This window comes from Choristoneura fumiferana, chromosome 17 (assembly GCF_025370935.1).
Source record: "Choristoneura fumiferana chromosome 17, NRCan_CFum_1, whole genome shotgun sequence".
In the NCBI taxonomy this organism is placed as follows: Eukaryota; Metazoa; Arthropoda; class Insecta; order Lepidoptera; family Tortricidae; genus Choristoneura; species Choristoneura fumiferana.
Window position 1 is genome coordinate 736100 of NC_133488.1, and position 25525 is coordinate 761624.

At 37.6% G+C, this 25525-nt stretch overlaps 1 protein-coding gene across 1 annotated transcript in view; it reads left to right on the forward strand.

Annotated features, from left to right (window-relative positions):
* LOC141437123 (uncharacterized) overlaps window positions 1-25525 on the forward strand; it is a 156338-nt gene that overhangs the window by 19516 nt on the left and 111297 nt on the right. The window contains exons 9-11 of the mRNA XM_074100343.1: window positions 3384-3459; window positions 4777-4884; window positions 11594-11671. Coding sequence (XP_073956444.1) covers window positions 3384-3459; window positions 4777-4884; window positions 11594-11671 — 262 coding nt within the window. The remainder of the gene's footprint in view (window positions 1-3383; window positions 3460-4776; window positions 4885-11593; window positions 11672-25525) is intronic.

The following is a 25525-nucleotide window of genomic DNA, read 5'->3' on the forward strand; positions in this document are numbered from 1 at the left end:
GTTATGTAGTCGATTGTTTCTAGATGTATACGTACCAATGGTTACGATGAGGGTTGAGTCTAATGACAAATAAACGTTTTGAAGGCAGTGGCCTTACTAAAACTACCCTCAAGAGCAGTCGAAAATACTCTTGTGAGCAACGTACGGTTAGTAATACATGAGTAAATTTCTATAGTTTGTCATTCCGTCTAGCATCATACTAAACAATCTAATGATGGATGCGGAGCGCTTGATTTTGCTAGATGCTTGTCGCTGGTCTCAATGATAGAATGGAGTAATCGAATTAAATTGAATTATATTTATTTTCAGAGCCACGAATGACCATAGCGTTTTGATAGTTCTACGAATTTAAAAATTTTTGTTACATACATAATTTTGGGCATCGAGTGGTAAATTACAACAATTGAGATTGGATTTGTAATTAATAAAATGAAATAAAAAATAAATTGAAAAGTAAAAATAAAATGAAGCTGCTGGTGTTTGTTTTCACTACATTTTCAGTTCATTTTAATAATACAATAAATCGGCAAGACATCAATTGTGTATACTATAGTGCCATCTTTGAGACCATTTTTGGAACAACTAAAAAACGAAGTAATTATAGATCTTTTTAACATTATAAAAGTCACACATATAATTTGCTTCATCTCCTGATTGCATAAATTTGGTACAATACGATGAAAGGGGTAGACATGAGTTTACTATCCTACATGCTACCCGTGCCGAGGTTGCAATATTTTGAAACAAAATATGTGCAACGCGAATATTATTGTTACTACTACTAACTTAGCATCGTGACAATCTGTTTCTTACTAGGTTACTTGACTATTTCACTTGACGTCAGTTGTTGATAACAAGACAAGTACGACGAAAATTGTCTACACTAACGTGAGGTGTTGTATCTAAGTCACACCAACTCGCTACACTCCGAGTTTGTCAGCATCAAAGATTTAAGAGTTACACTCTTATTGGTGGATTCAGATTGCTTACAATAATTTGGCAACTGTTCTTTTCTCTTTTTGTCCAGACCCTGTCTTATATGATTGTTCATGCTACGTGTTGCCTGGCCAGCATATCACGATGCATGAGTCCACATCATATATTCTGAGCGAGACTGGGACTGTTTCAGTCGTTTAAGCGTACAACACGATCATCAACGTTGAACCACGGTCCGAGATTTGACCACTGTCATGTGAATTGGCGCTCTCGGTCATGCTAATGACACTGTCATGTAAATTGGCGCTCTCGGTCATGCTAATTGACACCTGTCATGTGAATTGACACACTCAGTCATGCAAATTGACCCTGTCATGTGAATTGACACTCAATCGTAGGCTCATCATTGCAATTTCATTCTTGCCATGTTATTTGGACCGTCAATCGATACTAGGTCAATTCAATTCATAAGTGCTTGTATAGCCTAAATTGAATAAAAATATTTTTGACCTTGACTTTGACTTTGACTTTGAACCAAAATTTAGGAAATTAGCTCCATCGATGCTAACGATGACTAATTAATAATTAAGCTAAACTAAGCTTGGAAGCTGCATAATCTGTAAGATTTGGACAAATTGGTGATGTTTATTATTTTCTTTGACTGTAACTGTAATAAATATTGATAAACTGTGTCAGTGTAAGAAATGTTTGTTGTGTGCAAAAAATTTGTATTGTATTGTATTGTAAAATATCGCGAGCCGAGTCGGCTGCTCGTCAGTATGGCCGTGTGGGAGAAGAGTTGTTTAATATATTTGAATTTTAACGGTTCCAAATTAGCTCGTAAACAAGTTGGTCGCTAAACCGCTCCACCCGGTGGACGTCATTTGTTTGTTCGCTTTTATAAATAGGACCTACCTGCCGTCGCGGCTCAGATATCATTCAGTTGCGAACATCGCAACAAGCTGTGCTCTGAGCTGTTGACCTAGTCCAGGTAACGCCATTTTCCTATGGAAACTAGTTCATGCTGTCATTACTGTCATATCTGTGTCTTATCTTTGTGCTTCATACAAATTACTATAACCTACCTGATGGTGGAACCCTGTAAGTAAGTGACTTTGATGATGATACTGTTGCATTGTTTAAAAGACTATTATTACACATAGTCATAATTAATGCTAATTTAATTATCGCATATATTGTGTTCTTGGACAATGCCTTGTTCTAAATAAATATCTGTGTTGATTTGAACGCTGTTTTACCTATTGATATCTTCCTTTAATTCCAATATAACATAGAGATTTTCTAAGGTAAGCAAAGGCGGCCTTATCGCTTCAGAGCGATCTTCCGGGCAACCTTTACAATGGACAGAAATAAGGATACATTTTAGCAGGTGGTGCAATTTACAGTAGATTAGAGCTTATCAAGAATACATAAAACTAACACATACAATACACATACACAACAATTCAACAGATAGATAGGTAGATAGATACCATAACAACACATAAATAAGCTAACTATAACATTCATACGCAAGATGACAGGTAGTGCTCCCTAAGCATAGACTTAAGATAGGCAAGGACTTTGCGCGCCTCAAGTCTATCGGTAGGGAGTAATGGTGAATACCACACGTACTGCCATTTGTGATAGGGCAAAACGCACAAAACAGGAAACCAGCACCTTGACATAGTTCTTAACTCAGTAAAGTTCGTTAAGCCAGTCGCATTGCGCGGCGGAAGCTAGTTAGCGAACTGTCGAGAGCGAAGCTATCACAAAGGAACGCCTTGTTCGTTGTATTGACCCGTACGTGAGCGGCAGAGTGCCATTAACCTAATGAACTTTTGGCATGTCGAGATTGGTGGGGATCTCAAGTGTGAGAATATTGAGAGCGTTTCCAAGGTTCCGTAGTCATAATCGGTCAGCATGTCCGTCAGGGTGTACTGCCGTTTCGGCAAAATATTTCGACAAATTTCACTTCCCAAACTTACTTATCGCAGTAGTTTCATTTCCCAGACGAATCTTTAGCATTGTTGACGAACTAAATGAAATACACGAATTGCAATGGTTTTAAACTATAATAAGAAAATGGGAATCACAGTAAGAAGGGAACGATGATGGTACAACCAATCTGACAGAGCAACTGACTTTATGAGCTCTGTCAGACGGATTGTACCGGATTCACATACATAATTAAAAACTAACAACCAACAAGCATTATTTACATTCGCAAATGATAATTTGACCAAAAGAATAAATTGCGAAATGTAAATATGCTAAAGATTCGTTTGGAAATGAAACTACTGCGATAGTTTTTTGAAAGTGAAATTTGGCGAAAAATATTTTTGCCGAAAACGGCAGTAACACCGTCCAATTTCAGATAACTTTTGAGCTTTTAGAAAAAAGTTCATTTGAAATTTATTTGAATGACAGTTGTTTTGTTTTTACAGAAGGCGACGATGTACTCAAAGTAGAGTTTATTCCAATGATTTCGATATCGGCAGTTACGGAGAAAAGGAGATTCAGGTAAATAATGCAGCAGTTTATTATATATACCGGTGTGGCCTGTAATATGAGCAAAAAATTAAAACATAGATCGTGCTCGTGAATCTGAACAACATTAGTTCAACGACTTTTAAAATACTTAATGGAGTCTTTGAATTCTCCTTTTTCATATAAATTAAATACTGCTATCAATGTACGCCATCCTAGAACACAACTGACGTCGCCCGCACGCTACAAACATCACGCATTTCGCTTTACATTGCTTCTTCGAATAAACTTAAAAGTGTAATAACAATAAAAAAAATATTGTTCAGTTTACAGGACGATCTATGTTTAATTTTTTGCTTATATTAAAGGCCACACCCGGTACATTTATTATTATTGTGACTGATTTAATTTAACCTATGAGATCTCTCAAGCAAAGGATCGAGGGTCCCAATCCATCGCATCTCTAAATTGTGCGATGTCGCAAATCACTTCATCTACCGCCCTTGAGAACTGTACCTACTCGATTTTTAAACTCTCTCTTCAATCCCTAGGCAGAAACGTAAAAAATTCGGCATAATTAAGGTCCTATTTTGAAACTGTAAAAAATGAAACGCCTTAATCTTTCGAGAAAACTGCGTAATGAAACCTTGGAAATTTAAAAGGAAAGCTTTTAAATTCAATCAATTATATCCTTTTAAGATTCCTTTAGTAATTTTCGAGCTTCTGAGAACAGTATTGAAGAATCAGGCTGATTACTACAGACGACTTATATTTGAGCTTGTTCTTTAGTAGTTTTCAAATAGAAAACCTTTTGCGTCTGCTGAATTCACTATGTTGACATTTTTGTTATAATTTGACATTTTTAATTTTACGAGTATTTTAGTATTAAATCTGATTTTAATCTTACATTAAATCTTACATAGTATACCTAAAGGCCCGGCTACACGCAGCGACGTGCATGCGCAAACGGCTGGGCGAAAACTGGGCAAAACTGTAAGGCGTCCACATCCGTTTGTGCGGATATACGTTTTTGTGCATATGCTTGATTGTGCAAATTGGAATTTGCACAAATATGATATATAACTTATGATGTTTTAAACTTTTAAATATCGGATTTAAATGCGGTGTATTATTATCTTATCAGTTGAATCATAATACGAGTACATACTCGTATACTTGCTTGGCTTTGCGCGGCTTTAGTATTTGGAAGATGGAGCTGAAAAATGCGAAGTTCCTTTGATTAGAGACTTTTTACTTTTTATTTTACTTTATCTTTACTTGCAGAACGGAATCACTATTATTTTGAGTACTATGTTATTTTTATTGTACTTTTCGGTTTTGTTGTTCCAGGTGGTTCTTGAAGCGCAGAAGGTGTGCGGGCGGCGGTTGTTCGCGCACCGCGCGCGCCTCGCGCATGCGTACAAGCCGCTCTACCTACTAATTGACGCGGCCATCGAGGTAATAGCATACTAATAGGAGAAGTATGTAAACGCCGACCCTTTAGGAGACTTAACTGCCTACTCCGGTGCTGACGCTTAGGGTTGTAGATGTCTATTTTAGATTAATTACCTACCGGCAATTAATTTTAGTATGACATCTTGAAACTGTCTTATGTCTGTGGCTAGACAAACAAGATTCTATGCCGCTATATTATTATTATACTAAATTTAAAAATGGTATACCTTTACTTGAGCGAATTTCATTTTCCCGAATTTCATATGCTATAATATTCAACCGCCATAATATTGTTTCTTATAAATTCATTTTCACTACTCATTGTTTACCATATTTATCAAATGACAGAATCTTTGTTTCCCATAATATTAATTTCAATAATTTCATTTTTCATAATCATTGTAAGGCATAAGTATCACATGCCATAATATCATTTGCCATCCATGTAAATGGTGAGTATCGACACTATAATACTGATAAATCCTATACGTCATACAAGCCTTTGAATTAGGTAAATTTTAATCACATAGATTAGGTTAGGTTAGAATTGCGACTTTCGATTTATAAGAGCGAGCGAAGCGAGCGAGCAAGACGGTTCAGAGCAGAAGCGACTCGGATAGGTTCCGCGTAGCTCCCGCCTTAGCCTTCGATGTTAGGTTTTTTTTTTATAGCAGCCCGGATAATAAAGATAATAGATAGATTAGTAATAGAAAAAAGCAATTTTAATCAATCATAATCAAAATAAACACTTTTTAGTATGGCGTTTGAATATTCTGTTAAATAATATTATTGCACTTAATAATATGGAAAACAATACGTATTGCATTCGTATCATTATGGCATCTAATTTTCGGGAAAATAAGAATACTTATATCAAATAAATTTTCTAGTAAACGAAACATTCGGGCAAATGAAGTATCGGGCATATGAACTTCGGGCAAATGAAATTATAGCATATAACTTTCGGGCAAACAATAGATAACCTTTAAAAATATTATTTATGTATTCACCGAAGTGGTGATGGCGACTGTGTACATACTACTCATGTTTACCTACACATAATACTAATTAACTATATTGTTTATAGGTAGTTAGGAGGTTATCTATTATTTTTTCATGTATCCCTGCACGAAACTATTACAGTATTACAGCCTTACCTAATACAAAAAACGTAAAAGGTGATCATTTCCCAAAGCGAGCGCAAGACGAGCGAGCTAAAATCAAAACGTACCTACGGCACCGACGGCAGCGCAGCCTTGACTACAGAAAACTGAATCTTCCTTAAATTATCAGTTTGTGCGTGCGGCGGGTGCGTGCGTACCGGCGCCAACCGGCGCGCACACATTTAAGCCGCGCGATGTACTTTTGTTTATAGTGAACCTACTTCTCCTCTTTTACTATGGTAAAAGCGTCTACACCAACCGCATTCGCTCGGTTGGTCTGACGCAGTCATTAACAAAAGTAGCAGACAACATCGTCCGGCAACGTTGCGCAACTCTCCTAATCACTAACAAGACTAATTAACGTAATGCGTTAACTAAACTACACTTGGCAACTTTTACTGTTGTCTGACGAAAGTTTCGCTGTTCGCGGGGCATATAAATACTATCGGAGATAGAGCGACTTGAGAAGAGCTAACATGATTACTTACTGTTACCAGACTTATTAGCTCTATAAAAAATGAGTTACTCACTAAATTTTGACGTCACGTCGTGTTTTAGATTTGTTACATTTTAAACAAAAATTAAATGTTTTGAAACGTCAGTCAACCTCAATCAAGTAACTTCAACAAAAAAAAACCAGAAGACCCGACTCAAACAATAAAGAACTCTGCTAAGTCACCTAAACTTCAACAGTTGGGTCCCTTTCAAAATCGTGACCAGCTCTAAAATTTCCAGTAATACATTCATACAGTACCGTATTTGGCTTGGCTGCCTTTAGCCCGGAGCCTGGGTCCGTAATCAAAATTCATCAAAATTGGTTCACCTAGAAAAACGTTCTAAAATAACACACATAAAAAAGGTACATAATATACAGTCGAATTGAAATCAATTAAAAATACATTGATTGAAGGACTCCCCTCTTTTTAACCTCTGACGCAAAAAAAGGGGTGTTATAAGTTTGACCGTTATGTGTGTCTGTCTGTCTGTCTGTCTATGGCACCGTAGTTCTTAAACGGGTAGACCGATTTAAATGCGTTTTTTTTAATTTGAAAGCTGGGTTTCTAGCGATAGTTCTTATAGGTGGGTGAAATCCTAATAATCTATTACAAGCCTGTTCAGTCGCTGACAAAAAAAATCGCGGTACATTTTGTGATACTTCATACTACGTTAGAAGTATAGCCAATCATCATCCCAGCCTATATACGTCCCACTGCTGGGCACAGGCCTCCTCTCAGATCAAGAGGGCTTGGGCCAAAGTTCCCACGCGGGCCCAGTGCAGATTGGGAACTTCGCACGCACTATTGAATCGCGTCGCAGGTTTGTGCAGGTTTCCTCACGATGTTTTCCTTCACCGCAAAGCTCGTGGTAAATTTCAAATGTAATTCCGCACATGAATTTTGAAAAACTCAGAGGTGCGAGCCTGGGTTCGAACCCACGACCCTCTGCTTGAGAGGCGATAGGTCAAACCACTAGGCCACCACGGCTTCTCCAATAAAACATAGCCAATAAAACATGAACATACAACGTAGCACACCGCGCCGCACGCAGCTCTCATTAGTAACACAAAACCTCCCCCTTGTCGGTACATGGGGGGATCTGTTTCCTTAATTAGTAAGCGCGTTTTCAGGCCCGATAACCCACTTCCGTCAAGACCTTGCTGTATTTATTTTCAACCTCATTTGTTTTGGGCGACGTATTACGTACGTGCAATAACAAAGTTTCTCCCATTCTTTTTGCCGATAGGTTGTTTTGATATAAGGTGACCCGGGGCTATTGTAGCTGGGGGGATATTGTATCTGAGCCGTCTGATGGCGTCCTTACGCTATGCTATGTGTGTCTGTCTGTAGCTCTTAAACGGTTGGACCGATTTGAATGCGGTTTTTTATTTAAAATTTGGTTTTCTTTGGTTTCTTAGACATGTTTCATCAAAATCGGTTCAGCCGTTTTTGAGATATTGAACCTTGAAGTAATAAAGTCGGGGGTTTTACAACTTTTTGTTGGTAAGGTTAGTCATGTGATTAAAGAGATCAATAATTATAGATACCAAATATCAATCCCAAATTGCAAATAAAACAAATGCTCCGGTAAAGTTAGTCGTTTGGTAACATTTGGGCGTCTTGGGGGTCGGTTATTGATCACTAGTTCCGCGCCACGGTCGACGTGTGAGCGATGTGAGCGATGGCTGGCGGACAAGTTTCGTTACGTTACCTTTGCGTTTCAGTGATGGCTTTTTTTGAGTCGACTTAAAAAGTTCAATATCTCAAAAACGGCTGTACCGATTTTTAAGAAAAATATCTAAGAGCCATCACTATGAAACCTGCTTTCAAATAAAGAAAACGCATTCAAATCGTCCCATTCGTTTAAGAGCTACGGTGCCACAGTCAGACACACATAGCGGTAAAACTTATAACACCCCTTTTTTGCGTCTAGGGGTTAATAAAGGGGAGGTTCTCAACTGGACTGTATTTTTTTGATGTGGTCCCGATTAAATTGGATCAAGTTATATCCAGTAGTTTTGAGTTTTCTTATTATAAGAAAACAGTCATAGAATGGGCATTAAGATATAGATTAGATTAGATAGTTATGTGCAGTCGAACCATTTGATTCCTGACCCGCCGTAAGAACTTTCTCACAGTAAGTGTCATGAATAACTTAATATCCTTTTGAGAGTATTTTTAACTTCACTTAATGCTACACTGTTTTCCTTCTGTAAGCCACTCAATCTTGTTAAATATTTTTGGAACTAGGAACTTTTTTTTGGTTCGATAGTACACTGAAAAGAGAGATTGATTTATTAATCGTAACTTGCCTTGCATTTCCTTAACACGTTAAATCTTTTATTTTTCCTTTAGGGGCATACATGTCCAAATGTCAGAAGTCCAGGTGTCACATTTTCCATTGTCAAAAAGTTCGAAGGTTATAATGCCTTAATTTCTGTTAGTCCATATGCCGAGAGTCCAGGTGTCACATTGTCCATTGTCAAAAAGTTCGAGGTTATAAAGCCCTAATGTCGGATAATCCATATGTCCGATAGTCCCTGTGTCTCATTGTCCATTGTCAAAAGTTCGAAGGTTATAAAGCCCTAATGTCGGATAATCATATGTCCGATAGTCCCTGTGTCTCATTGTCCATTGTCAAAAGTTCGAAGGTTATAATGCCCTAATGTCGGATAGTCCATATGTCCGATAGTCCCTGTGTCTCATTGTCCATTGTCAAAGTTCGAGGTTATAAAGCCCTAATGTCGGATAATCCATATGTCCGATAGTCCCTGTGTCTCATTGTCCATTGTCAAAAAGTTCGAAGGTTATAATGCCCTAATGTGCGGATAGTCCATATGTCCGAGAGTCCAGGGTCTCATTCTATTTTGGTTTATTTACACTATTTCAATGGAATTGTTTTCGACTCGATCGCCTTTACTGTCAAGTCAAAAAGAGCTGCCACTACGTAGACAATCGATAACAATATGGAAAGAGACAATGTAGAATGAGGCCCTAGTCCATCTGCATGACTGGACCAGCTGGTCAATTCGCGTTGACTCGACACGACATGTACGAAGCATCAAGATGCATCTGGATCTTACCGAGAATGGGCCTCAGGGTGTTTGATAATAGATGGAAATAATGCAGATGACCAATCTAGCTCTCTAATCTATTTCAGTTATATTTATCATTTACTCGTAGTTGTGTTAGTCACATCTTTATACAATGAGACATTATGGGATTCAGGCCTTCAGAACTAGGACGTTTAATCTTCGACTTTTTGTCCATGGACTTTTTGACGCTAGGACTTTCAGACACTATAATGTTTCATCCTTCGGACTTTTTTACCATGGACTTTTGACGCTAGGACTTTTAGACACTAGGACGTTTCATCTTCGGACTTTTTGACCATGGACAATGTGACTCCTGGACTTTCTGGCATTTGACATGTATGCTCCTAAAGTCTGTCTGTGTATCTGTCTGTGGCACCGTTGCTCTTAAACGGGTGTACCGATTTGAATTCGTTTTTTTTTTTATTTGAAATCAGGTTTTCCAGAAATGGTTCTTCGACATATTTCATCAATATCGGTTCAACCATTTTTGAGATATTGAACATTGAAGTGTCAAAGTCGGGGTTTCAAACTTTTTGTCGGCTAGGTATTATTCCTCATCATTCTGTCAAACTTGGAACTGGTGCCGCACGGATCGAACCCGCTACGCATTAGTCTCCATCCGTCGGTCGCGCTGATCGCTTAAAACAAATGGCCGTTCTCAGAACAGCCACATTTACATAGAACCAAACGGCTCAATACCCCATCCATCAGGGATGAGACCTGCGCCATCTTTACAGAGTCCGTCCGTACCATATTTAAATCTAGGCAGGGTTTCACCGGCAAATTCGAGCGTTTTGACCGCTAATGACAGCGTCCGCGTTTATATAACACAACGGAAAGACAAGTCACAAGAATTTTAATCACGCCAAATTCAGCATCGGTATTGTTTTCAATTTCATAAAAAAAACCCTGGGCATTATCTATTTAATAACACCTGCGAGGACACCATGACAAAAAAACGCTGCAAAAACGCTGAATATTCGCCTCACACGAGTGTAATATAATTAAATTCTTGCTCGCTAATCTTGCCGTGAAACAGCAGTGCTTGCACTGTTGTGTTTCGGCATGGAGAGTAAGACAGCCGGTGAAATTACTGGCACTTGAGGTATCCCATCTCAGGACTCTAGGTTGGCAACGCATCGGCAATCCCCCTGGTGTTGCAGGTGTCTATGGGTGGTGGTGATCTCTTATCATCAGGAGACCCACTTGCTCGTTTGCCATCCAGTTTAATAAAAAAAAAAAAGTTTTCTTGGCTGGCTAGATGCCGTTAGGTTAGGTTAGGTTAGTATTATCGTGAGGTACCCTCAGCCAAATATGTGGTCTACCACCTTAAAGTTGATGATCGTTTGCATGTCACAAAACAATAATGCCAATAGACGTGTCTGTCAACTTGAAAGTTCGACTTTAGCGACATATTCATTTGCTAGGAATTAGTAAAAAAATTGATAGACCATTTATTTGGCTGATGGTACATTTGAAATTCTAGTTTATTTAAAAATGTTAATTTGAAAAAAGTTGGCAAGCCCCCGACTTTGTCACTTCAAAGTTCAATATCTCAAAAATGGCTGAACCGATTTTGATAGAACTTGTCTAAGAACCATCGCTATAAACCTGCTTTCAAATAAAAAAACCTCATTCAAATACCCGTCTAAGAGCCTTGTGCTGCGTGTGATCCTAATTATTATTAACTCCCAACGCAAAAAGAGGGGTGTCGTAAGTTTGACCGCTCTGTATGTTTGTGTGTCTGTCCGTGGCACCGTAGCTCTGAAAGTAGTGAACTGATTTGGAAGCGTTTTTTTTTATTTAAAAGAAGGTTTTTTAGCTATGGTGTTTAGAGAACATGTTTTTCAAAATCGGTTCAGCCGTTTTTGAGATATTAAACTTCGAAATGACATTGTCATTGGTTTCTCAACGTTTTAAGTTGATTAGGTTCTACAGCTTTGTTTCCATTTTACAGGGTGTAAAAGTAATCATCGAGGTGCCTTTGGGAGTCTCTGAGGGTGCCGACTCCTTCGTGACACTGCGCAGTACTCAGGTAATTTATTGTACAAATGGTTACCTACCTATATGGTTTGCAAAGGGAAGTTTGAATTCAAATCTAGCCCTCCGACAGTTTTGTAAACTCTAATGTTACTTCAAAATTGTGTTGAAAACCGTACAGCATTTTTTATTTTTTTATCTCAACAAAAAAAATACATTAGATTTATGACAAACAACCAACAACAACAGACGACAACTGAGAGGACCAAATAATATACAAACTTTCAAAAACATAATTCCTCATCATAACATTATAACCCTCGGGCAATCGGTTTAAAATAGCACTGGCATTGATAGGTTTACTAGTAAACCATTTACTTAATCACATTTTGGTAAAAAAAGAAAGTCAAAGTCAAATTGCTTTATTCTATTTAGGCTATAACAAGCACTTATGAATGTCAAAAAATATACCACCGGTTCGGAAAAACCTCTGTTGAGAGAAATCAAGGAATACTGAATGATCGTATGTATTAATTTGGCAAAATAACGTTTGACCTTTGTTTGACCTTCATCGTAAACAAATAAACGTCATGTAACCAAACCGCCTAATCCTTACACTGACAGGTGACAGATGACAATTCGTTTTTTTAAAAAATTGTGACGGGCAAAGATAAACGTAAGTTTTAACGCCATGGCATCTATGGTTAGCTCTAATTTCATTAACTTATAAACGGGATAAAAAATTGAAAACCCGACTAAAACCAAAATCCTTCAAATAGATGTCTTAAATTGGCCTATTTTACTGCTGAAAAATATAAAAATAAACATTTTTTTTTTAGACCAATGTTAATTGCAATTTTGTTCCATTAAAGTTTAAAGGTACTATGATTCCTTTAATGGCATCCACACCTCCCAAAGACCGCCAGCAGCTTCGGTATCCACCATGAACCCGCGGTTTTAACCAGGTCATCCATCCATCTCGTTGGTAGAAATTTTACGGTACGCTTGCCGATCCGTGGTCTCCATACAAGAACAGAACTTTTCGACCGCAACGGCCATCTGTTCTCTATACTCTCTTTTTTAAGTCGTTTAAAAATAAGCTAAGAAAATAGACAAAGAGTAGGTTAGGGTTAAAATGAAAAAATACAGTAGAAACTTTGCTAGTGTGCATAAAGCTGAGCTTACGGAGCATTTGTTCCCCATATTATTATACTTGGGGAACTCTTTTAAGAATATTTACCTTTATTCTCTCTCATAAAAGCCAGTGCAGAGGCAAATTTTGTCGCCGTCTTTCCGTAAACCCGCGCTTTTACTGCCATGGCTATGGTAATGCGTTTTATCTTCATACATGTCTCTATTTTGCCTGATTTCAGCGTGGATTTTAAATAACGTAGCATCTCGGGATATTCTGTGTCTGAAACACAATTTGGTTTCTTATGTATCCGAGTCCATTTTGTGAAAATAACAATAATGTTTGCGTGTTGATATCTATTCTGTGTACTGTGTCGTGAGTATTTCGAAATAATGATACTTACCAAAGTTTATAGCCAACCTTCGCCATTTTGAAATTTACAACATTGAAAAGAAACTTGGCATTATCAGCTCAAATTTACCCGATTAGTTTCGTGGTACTTTCTACAGTCGCAATATTGTCTAGTTTACACGCTAACGTTGGCCATCGCATTCGCCATCTCTTTCTACCCTCGTTTTATACCGTGTGACAGAACGAAGTGGTGAAAAAAAACTCTATAACTACTTACTCCATAACAAGTACTTCACGGGTTGAATTTCAATTGCTTTATAACACAGTTGCTGAGCAATTTAAGCTCATCGTAATTCATTATGGTGAAATGGAATGGGTGATGAAGCACCAGGACTCCTCAATAATGAACGTCTCTGCATCAGAAAAAGCAATTTTTCGTAAAAGGTGACGAGCAGTTGTCATTAAACAATTGTACCTTAGATATTTTACAATAAAAAGCGTGAAAAGAAAAATTATACCAAAAAATAGAACCGACTACAAAAAACCATGAAAATAATTTTCTACCAGTCTGAAGTCGGTGCCTCAGCACGAGCCAGCAGGAGTGATTGAAGCCCAATATACTCGTATAGTTGTAGGTGATTATAGGGCAACTCCTGCTGGCTTGTGCTGAGGCACCGACTTCAGACTGGTAGAAAACTATTTTGGTGGTTTTTTGTAGTCGGTTCTATTTTTTTTTGTTATAAATTTTCAGTTGTGCACTTATTAAAAAAAATAAACATGTAATATATTTCTTGACGCTATTTCAACACAAAAAATAAATAATTATTTTGTTTAAATATTACGAAAACTTGTGGTAATGGTGATAAAAAGTCAATAGTCTTTGTTGTCGGATCCAATAGAAAGCTTCGACGTAGTTAAAAAAATTACGATTTTTTCCTCACAATATCTCTGGACGTTTTCTTGATGACGTCAAGAAATTTTGGATGTTTTATGCAGTTTATGTTTTATAATCTCGTCTTTAGTGTTAGTTATTTCTTGACAAAACTGATTTCTTTGTCAATTTAATGACGGAACAACTTTTTGGGAAATACTCTGATTTAGTCCTCTGTGCACGATGGACTCGAGTCGCTATCCAAGGGTCCCGTAGCATGGTCATTGAAGTAGAAATATACCAACAAGTCTGCGTTTCCACCAGAGCATCTCGAGAATGTGTTGTAAGGAATGTGTTTGTCATGAACCAAAAGAATCGCTTCGTTTATCTCAGCTCAGCGCATCTCTAGTGGAAGTGACTCAGCGGAACGGAATAGGCAATAATTTATTGAATCAGGCGTTACTTTGCGGAGGTCCATATCAATGAACTAAAAGAATTTCTTTGCTCACCTGCGACCTTATGATACCTAAGTTTATGCAAGATATGCGTGTTCATGCAGTTCCTCCACCTCCACACTGTAAGAAAACAGACAAGTCACATAAACCCATCTATCATCATCATATGGTCGCGGGTGAACAAAGAAATTATTTTAGTTCAAAGATAGGCAAATTAAGCGTTTCTATTGGTTCATAAAAAACACGCTCCTCGCAACGTACTTATCTATATTCATATTCATTCTACATACATATCTGATTGAAAAGCCGTGTCCGGGCGAGTTATTGTTGACGTGGAGAAAGGCTTCAAAAAACCGGCCAAGAGCATGTCGGACACCCCCAAAATAGGGTTCCGTAGCCATTACGAAAAAATTAAGTAATATTTTTCTAAGGATTTCGTATTTTATACGGAATCTTCCAAGTTTAGGTATATATTTTATACCTTAGGCTGCTATTTACTCATAAACTACTAATAATTCTCAAGCAAACTTAGCTTAGTTTTCTTAAAAGTTTGATATACTTACTACCATCATGAATTTTTTCAAGTTTTTCCACCCACCGGTTTAGATTTTACAGAGAAGGGGGGAAGGGGGGGGCGCTCGATTTTGACGCTTTACATTTGCACTTTTAAGTTGAATATTTCGCAAAAGAATCAATAAATCGAAAAATCGTCTTTGCAAACCCCTAATGGTTTTAAAACCTATCCAACGATACCCCACACTATAGGGTTGGATAAAAAAAAATCACCCCCCACTTATCTCCATGGGAGGTACAGTCACGTCTAAAAGAATGTATACACAAAAAAAATTGAAAAATATGTAGCCACACATTTTCATCATAAATATGTATCTATTACTGACACCAAAAAATTGTATTCATTAAACTGTTTCAGTATTATGTAATCACAAAATGCTTCAGAAAGTTGCATACTAAAATAAATTCCATTTAAATGTATCCACCTCGTAGGCAAAAATAAGTATACATGAATGGGTTCCATATACATATAACCACACCAATTTGGCATATTTGTATACGCCGTTTGATTCATAAATATGTATCCAGACTGCAACAACAAACCTTGTCTGACTGGCATAGAATCGTAAGTTGTATATTTAACTGATTTGACAATTCACAAAACAGTGCGGACTTGTCACTGCATACGTCTATCTCACGATTATTCTATGACGCACTTGACAGTCCTTAGATTGAATTGACTTTAAATATTGAGTATTTCAGTTAGTCATTCTCAGAAAGGGTGCACTAAGCATTTTTTTGTTTTTTTTAATTATATTGTTAATTGTTAGTGGTAGAGCCGCACTGTAGCCAGTTCTTGGTTGCAGTACGAATGGGCGGGCTCGACCGGGGTAGTAAGTACCACACTCTCACAGAATATCGACGTGAAGCAGGAGCTGGCTAGTCATTCAGAAGCTGTCTTCTATAATTAAAATTACAATGATTAAAGATTGGCAATTATAGATGCTTCAGTGGATCTGTCCTCAGTGATGACCCGAACAACTTGATCGCTTTGGCTTAGTCGATATTAATGACCACTCTGGACCTTCCAAGTATTTGGTGATCTTGATGGTGTATAAAAAAATAAATATATCCATACCAAATTTCATCCAGCTCACTCCAGTCAGTTCATCCCCATTTTCCCCTTAAGGGTTGCTTTTGGAAATAAACACTAGTACCCTATGTTCAGCCCCTTGACAGTCGAAACCAATCGGTTTCGACGTGATACCGGAACAGACAGAGTTACTTTCAATTCATCACTCCATAGTATAAAACAAAGTCGCTTTTTTGTCTGTACGCTTAGATCTTTCAAACTACGCAACGGATTTTGATGCGGTTTTTCACAAATAAATAGTGTGATTCACGGTGTCTATGTATACCGTAACCGTGTTGTGCCGGAACGGGTCACCAGTATATAATATTTTTAATGGAGTATGGATTCGTAGTATGTATGTCCCTGCCGCATGCAGGTTACGAAAGGAGACAGACATGTAATCTTAACAAAACAGTAATTCTTCAAAACGAATCAACAATATCAAATCGTGTTGTACATATTTATAATCAAACGGCGTATGCAAATATTTGCCAAATTGGTTGTGTTTATGTTATATGGAACCATTCATGTATATATATTTTTTGCTACGAGTGGATACATTTAAATGGAATTTATTTAAGTATGCAACTTTCTGAAGCATTTTGTGATTAATAATACTGAAAAGTTTAATGAATACATTTTTTGGTGTCAGTAATAGAGAAATATTTTTGATACAATGTATGACTACATATTTATGCAACCTTGTTTTGTATACATATTTTTAGACGTGACTGATCTAAAAATATATATTTTTGAACTTTTAATTGTACCATTTTGTCGGCATAGTTTACTTATATATCCGTCCAAAATTACAGCTTTCTAGCATTGATAGTCCCTAAGGAGAGCCGCGGACGGACAGACAGACAGCCATAGCGAAACTATAAGGGTTCCGTATTTGCCATTTTGGCTCCGGAACCCTAAAAAGAGTAGGTCTCTAAAATTTACTGTGTAGGTGTTGCTTTATGCGAGGTCGTTTTTGGTTTAACTCGTTGTAAAACATTTACAATTCAAATGACCGCAAATTTCAAAAGCTGAGATAAAATAATTCGCAACAGACTGTTTAATCCCCTGGGGATTATCCTTAAAAAATAAACCCATCATTTCCAATCCAGCATTCTTCCAAAATCAACCTTTGACAGAGCATGTAAATTTGAAATTAAAATGGATGAAGTAAGTAAGTGGTATTTGATCCCAAGCTTGTATTTAAGGTCCTAGAATAGCTGCGTTAGTGGATTTTCATGTCGATGTAATTTGTGATTTATCTCCTGAGGTTAAAGTGAAAATTTTGGATCATCGTGTGAAAAGCGGGTGAGCTGTGTTTACATAGTATATAGCTAGTAAACAATTAAAAAAAGAACTAGAATTTCATTTAAAATTAATAACTATTAACTTAAATTTACCGCTACAAAAAAAGTTTTGTCTTGTTATTTTTTATTTATTGATATGGATGGACCACCGGAAAATAACGTCTTAATTACATCATCACAAACTTTCACATTTATAATATGAAGTAGGATTTCAGTACTTAATCACGACTACTGTTATTGCTAACAATACCTCTCCTTGCAGTCGGGTAAAAATTACCTCAACGTTTCGACCAATGGAGCGGTTGTGGACTATCCTATGTAATTCCTAGCGTTTAAAATGATCTTCATACTAAATTTCATTTCAATCAGTTCAGCAGTTTAAGCGTGAAGAGGTAGCAGACAGAAAGACATACTTACGAAACACTCCGTCCGCGTAGTATGCGTTTATCGCCATCCCGCGGGAACTATGCAATTTTCTGGGATAAAACTATCCTATATCCTTCCCCGAGACTCAAGCTATCTGTATAACGAATTTCATCTAAATCGGTTTAGTGGTTTAGACGTGATTGAGTTACAAACATCCACCTTCAAACATTCAAAAATCTTCACAAACTTTCACATTTATAATATAAAATATTAGTATAGTATTAGTAAATATTAGTAAGAACAGTAAGAAGTAAGATGTACCATCAGCCAAATAAGTGGTCTATCAATATTTAAACAACTTCCCATGAAATTTAATTCAGGTTAACAGACACGTATTGGCATTATTGTTTTATGACATGTAAACGATTATCAACTTTAGGGTGGTAGACCACATTATTTGGCTGATGGTACCTATGTATGTAATCTAAACTCTACATTGCACATAAAAATAAAAATACAGATCCACAGAGAGAAGTACAAAAGCGAGCTTATATCTAACAAGCGATGTCTTCCAGCTAACCTAGATTTATAATAATATTGGTTAGGAATTAAGGATAAGTAAGGTATGAATGATAATCGCGAAAATTGAAAAACATGACGTCGTGATTATTTGCTGATTTCAATTTTGAATCAACCTAATATAATGGATTCCAATATTTTCCCACTGCAGCCAACCGGATATTAGCACCGATAAGTTGGCGACTGGTTCACTAATCGGATATTGGACTTTGCTATCGCTCCACGGGATCCGATTGCGGTTGCACTTGTGTTTGTTATAGCACATCAGCTACAGATTGCGCGTTTACATCATTCCAGTAAAACCGTTCTAGGCAGCATGACACTTCGGTGTTCGATCGATCTCGTTGTAACTCGTTTGGATTGTGATCCCCGCAATGTATCGTACTGGCACAATTTACTGGAATACTGTGAATCGGGCATTATGATGAACGCTTGGGGTAGACAGGTACTCAGGTATTAAGTTCATAAGTTGATATGATTGTTTTTGGAGTCTTTTTGTATTTTTATTTCAACTCCAAAGAGTTAGCAGGCTAAGGAAGGACATGTGGCCCCTGTGAGGAATAGTTGAATTGGTGAATGTCAATGTTTGTCGCCTCATTACTAGTAATCACTCCAACTTTCAGCCCTCTATCTTGAACTGTCACAGAGATAATGTCAAAAATATGTTAAAGAAACATACATTAACAATACGTACACAAGTAACAAAACAACGCCAGCAAAAATAAAAAAACGCCGCCAAAAAAAGACAACTAAAAAAGTAAAAAAAATTTATGCACTACCTAGCTGTTGCCCGCGACTTGTCTGCGAAAATTCGTTATCTATCCCGCGGGGGACTATGCTTGATTTCCCGCAAAATTAGCCAAGGTAATTTAGTATAAGTACGTAACGACTGCTCACCCGGGTCTTATCAGAAATGGATAAAAGTACCGACGTAAGTCGCGTCCATATTTAATCCTATATAAAGCTTAATTATTGGCCATATCTAAATAAATGTGATCGTCTAGTTTTAAGTATTTAGGACCCTCTGATACGTTGTGTAAATTTTAATTATGCCGCAAAGTTAGAAAATGCTTAGTTTCAGAAAGTTAAGGATATGAGATGAATTATGTTATGTAATTTCGTTAGAATGACAAAGTCAAGTAGGTATTATAAGTAATCAGTCGCCGCCTCTGCTTTCTCGCCGAACAACATCGCACCTAGGAAAAATACCCGATCACAAGGGACCCTTTGGAATAAGACCTTTAGGTCGTATGGGGGAATCCTATTCGATTTGAAAATCTAGGCCTCCCATCACACCTCAATAGCCTAGTCCCACACATAGATCGTTAGAAGGCCCCTGCCCCGATCATGTGCCCAACAAAGCCTTTGGAACAATTCTAACCCCCTAAAAATATCTTCTTTCAAACCGTCACGCTTTGCGTACAAAATCACACACGCCCACACACATGAACCCACAATCACACACGCCAATAGTGCAAGTTACGCTCGCCGCTTCATGCTGATTTTACGCTCACAAGCTCTTAATCTATGCTGATCTTACGCTTCCCTACACTCGAAGCTGCCGCGGGTTGTTCGTGTCAAAGAACTAGAGGGTGTTGATGAGTTGTGCGAGGTAATTTGAATATCACTTGGATGCGTATAAGAAGCACCTTATCTGTGAACTCCTACAAAGGATACAGCTCTAACCAGTCTCCTCACAAGACGCTAGACGGTCAAGGGTCAAAAGCCGAGACGGCGCACCTCAGAGCCACTGGCGACAATTTAACACACAAGTAACTCAGGGCTCGTTTGTGTACCTAGTGCTTGTAAAGGACCCAGGTTAGTCGACAGACAACGTGTGCCTCCTGAAAATGGGCCCTAGTCCTTGACGTGCTGCTCTCCAGTTCATCCAGGAGCTAATCTCAGCCAGATAACCTTCCTGCAGGTGTGTTAGCTAGTGTGTTGTATTCACTGCACAGGAATGTGTGGTGTGTACCTAGTGCATGCTGTGACATCGAACAACTAAGATCATTCGGCTCATAAGGCGGATTACCTAGGCCGACCTCACGTGTGATGTTGTATAGTGTAAAATGATTTGTGCCTGTATAGTGTAAAAGTGTATTCGTTCTCTAGGTTGGCACGAACTAGAAACAAATTAAGCAGTGGCACGTGTGACACAGTAATCTAGTAAAACTCAGGATCGAGTGAGTAAGGATTGATTAGTGCATAAGATGTGTGCACTCTCTCCTTTATTCCACTGAGATTACAATGACACCTTAAAATTAATCAACTTAAGCGGTATCAAATTTATTTCGCTCACAAATAAATTCTTGTCACTCTCACACTCTTCACTCTTTCACTCTTTGTCCAATAAATTTCACGCAACGCAGCTCCGCCTCACGACGAACGACTAAAATAATATAAACGAATATATGACTAACTCAACTGCACTAAATACTAATCACCGCTGGCTCGTACAATACTCGTAGAGTATAGCTGCACCTAAACTAATTGAGTCCTACGCGAACAAAGTAACAAACTAGACTTCACGCCCCGCAGCTTCTAGAAGGGAAGTGGTTTTAGAAGGTTGATCAGAAAATTAACCAATAGTAGTAGATTATTGTGGGACTACGCGTGGCTATCCTCCGAGGAAGGTCACGGCGAGTCAGGTTAAGTGATTTTATAGATTTGAGGTCAAGAAATGGTAAATTTAATAGTTTACGTGTTTCATTAAAGAACGACTATTTAGCTAACTGGTTTAAAGAATGAACATAGTCCGCGATTTTTAAAGCTAGATCAGAACAAATAAATTCACAAAATTAATGCAATTACGTAACACACAAATCACAAATCCAAAATTAAAACAGAGCACAAAATAAAATACCGTAAATTTGGGACCGAATCAGAAACACATATTGTCACTGTGACAAGATAAATTAAGTTAGACTTAGCTGCCACTACTCGTCCTTAGTAGTATAAAAACTTCGACCGCTATGCTCCGGAAATGCGCCTTGCCCGCAACTCTCCGCAATCGCGCCCCGAGGTCCGATGTCGCGCCTATCTTTACGGTCTCTCCGGAAGAACCTTTCGCGTTCGCGTCCCCAAGAACTGTCTCGCGCCTGTCACCTACGAGCTCTCAGAAGGACTCCCTTGCCGTCCGCCCCGACAATCTTAGCAGTCCCTTCCACTACCATCTCCACCCCACTGCCCCGGTAGGAAGATACCTGACAGAGATGAAACTATCTACCAGCTGTCCTTGTCTAATTTTCCAAAAAAACCCCATCGACAATTGTTTCGGCGCAATCAAAAGAACCAATGCCGCCGCTGTCCTAGCAATAAAACATCCGGCTCGAACTCTCACATCTGGTCATTTAGACAAAGCTTCACTAGGATCATGTCTATTGTCTACAGATTCTCCCAAGTAACTTGTCTATTGCTATATTGCTTAAAATACATCCTACGAATAAGTTAATTGAGGGTCCTTTGTACTGAAGAAAGTTTAGACAATAGCTTATAGTTGGTTTTTACCAAGTCACACGCATCTGGCAAATTTTTCAATGCCTAATATTATTTTATTGGCTCGCTTTGAAAATCCGACAGCAATATAACACAATAGTTATAATAAAGTATTATTTTATTTCGCGTTAGTCTATATTTCAAAAAAAAAATAACCACGTGTGAAACTACACATACTGTCACGGATTAACAGCCGTTACAGTACCTAGTAAATTTTTTTATCTATGCGTCGTCGTTGTCGGGGGACCGCTAAGGTTAACAGGAAACTAAAGTAAATATGTTGCATTTTTTAAAATATTAACCTTAGCGGTCCCCCGACACCGACGACGAAACACAAACTGAGACATGGATGCATAGATTATTATTATTATACACACAGAACACAACAACACAGATAAACCAGAAAAAGAGACCAGCACTGGAAATCGAACCCAGGTCCTCAGATCCGTGCTGCGTGCTATAACCCCTACACCACTGCTGGACAGGAATCTAGACACGAATTTTTTCCTATGCCTCTACTTAACTACTTATGTTACTTTCTTTTTCTGGTTTTCTGTGCATCCATGTATTTTCTATTCATATTTTCTACTTTATCCCAACTTTACGTAAAATAGAATGTATAGTCGACAAGGAAATTGGTTTACATTCCTAAGGCATAATGGTCTTTTGTAGCGCTTAAAACGTCAAAGCCTATTATCACTCACAAGTCGATATGAAAATCAGCCTTATTGTTTTATTTCTGAATTAGAAACTGTAATTAAAATTGTACAGCACTTTCTTGGTGATACTAGCATGAATAATGCTAAAAGCAAAAGTCAATCAAAAACAAAAAAAGTTCTTTCCCTTCCTCATGATTATTTAACAGTTCCATAACCGTTTTTTTACATCGCGGAATTTTCTTACTTTACAAAACAAGACGAGACTTTTTCCTCCGTTAAGTTCTGTCAAGGACAATCTATTATTTTCCACGTTTTGATAAATGAGCAGTGGATGTTTTTTGACATTTTAGCGTTCTTTCAAAAATGAGGAATGTTATTTTTTTGTATGCGTATCCTTGTTGCGAGCTTTATTGTAATTTAACGTTGATAATAATATTCTACTGATGATAACACCCCTCTTTTTGCGTCGGGGGTTCAAAATAAGGCTGCGTTGCCAAACCAGAGATGTGCGAGTGTATGTTGCGAGGAATGTTTTTGTCGCTGGTCTTATTTTTCTGTTTTTACTATGCATCTATATTTCAGTTTGTATTTTCGATATGGGGTTTACGGGATGACCGTAAAAGTAACAAAAAATTTGGAATTGAAACAAAAAATACAAAAGATTCCAAAAAACCAATCTTGACACGACTCTATTTCTAAAGGGCCAGTAGGACGGTGTGTCGAATTTTTTTGCACACTCCGCTGTGGCAGATATAGCAGTAAATCTTCAGCTTTCAGCTTCATCTGGGTTCAGCTTTCCGTGCTGCGTGCTATACCGCTACACCACCACTGGACAGGAGTACAGACACGAATTTCTCCTATGCATCACATATCTCAGCTTGTTTGTTTCTTATTCAGTCACTTAAACAGCGACACTAGCGACATCTATGCTATAGCCCTCATCGAGAAACTTTCAGCACTCCATTGGAACTAACCGCTCACCCGGACAAGAGATGTCGCTGTCCAGTGGTGGTGTAGCGGTATAGCACGCAGCACGGAATGCTGTCCCCAGGTGCGGTTCCCAGCGCTGGTCTTTTTTTCTGGTATTTTCGATATAGATTTTACGGGATGACCGTAAAAGTAACAACCAATCTTAATTAAGTAAATCTTCAGTCCGTTCAATTCGTCTTTCGTTTTATTTTTCAACCAGTGCTTTTAAATCTTTAAACCTTAAAAAGAAAGAGGTACCTTATCGGGCTCGGTCCACTGGCTTCCATTCAGTAATATCCAGTCAGACTGAAAGGAAAGTCATCGAAGCAAGTAATGTTAGATTAACCTACCTCCTGGACAGTATTTATCCTATTTTTCTCTATTTCACGCGTCAGTTTTAATTTTACTTTCATGTTTGCTATTAATGCTATCTTTTATTTTAATACCTTTTTGCTTATATCGAATTACTTTTGTTTATTTCGCTAAAATCCCCGTGGGAATTCTCAAAAATTACATCGTGATTTTCGCGCTATATTTTATTTTTCTAATCCTATTGATTGAACTTTGTACGGTAAGTTGTTTTTTTCCGTAGGAACCTTCTACAAAAAACTTAAACAAATAGATGGATGAAATGGGCAAAGTCGCTCTCAAGTAATGGCGTTACCAAGGGAAACGGAAATTAATTTTTACATAACTTAAATTACACTACCATTTTTGGAATATTTACTTTTGTCCTCCCTTTTTCCGAACAAAATGGGGACTATGCAACACTGTGGCATGCTCGATATTTTTATGGTACGGTTTTAAGGTGTATTTTAATCTAAACTTTGTTTTCACGCCAGTAATAACAGACTTTGAAAGCCATACTTAAAAACCTCACGCAACAGTGCGCCATCTAGTGAGACAAAAAACGATAGCCCTCATTGTGAAAGGCTTGTGCCCAGTAGTGGGACGTAGTAGCCTATAGGCTGGGATGATACTTCTTGAGCTCAACTAAAGTTAGTATTTACTCGTAACCTTTGCTATCAAGGAGAACCTATACTTGTTTTTTTTTAGGATTAGATAGAAGGTAAGCGATCTGGACGTGTCTTTTTATTGGAAAACACTTTGGAAAAATAAATCACAGCAAATATGTAACAATTAGCAGGGATGTGTGATAATTTACATTATTTTGGTATCATAAGTAATAGTAACTGATTTTTTTAAAACGTTTTTAATAAAAAGACTCGACAAGATTATTTGCCCTTTTTCTAATGCTTAAAAAGACGAAGTATATATTACTTCGAAGGCACGAATAATGGCCAGTGAACGTAGATTTTTCCAGAAAAGTAGTAAATTTCGCTAACGGATAGCCAGTGTAAGAAAACAGATCGTTAATTTGAGATAATGGCCCGCAATTTATTGCAGACGGCTGGCAAAAATACGTACCAGTTCGAAATGCAACTAGCATCTATTTAGAAATTGTTTGAAATCATTTGTGAACTTGCTGCTCAAAAAAATCAAGTTTTTCGTATGGGAGCCCCCCTAAAATATTTATTTTTATCTTTATTTAATAACTTATTTTTAAAAGTGAATATACAACTAAATATTCTGTGAATATTTCAAGCGTTTACCTGTTTTCGTTATTAATACCAAGCAAAAAACGGCAAAAAAGTATGTTCATTGTGGTAGTGGAGCCACCCTGAAATATTTCTTTTATATATTCTGTTTTTAGTATTTGCTGTTATAGCGGCCACAGCAGCTGGCCACAGCAATGCAAATAATCTAAAATAAGGACCCCGGACATAAAGTATGGAAAATTCGGTTTCAGTTAAATATTCTGAGATTTTGACATGTTATTAAATAAGTATAATATAGCATAAGTTAATCTGAACTACGTTCGGCGTACGTATGCCGTATCTAGTTATAACCATTCCATGTATTTCTTGTTTTACTACTATTGTCGCTCGCTGCATGCAGTGCGAGCGGCACCCGATTATTATTGTCAAAGTACCCTTTTTCTTGTTAATAACTTAAAGTACTTGTGCGCTTATAACAAATTTATGTTAATTTTTCTATGTTTGTCTCATGTAAGTGAATT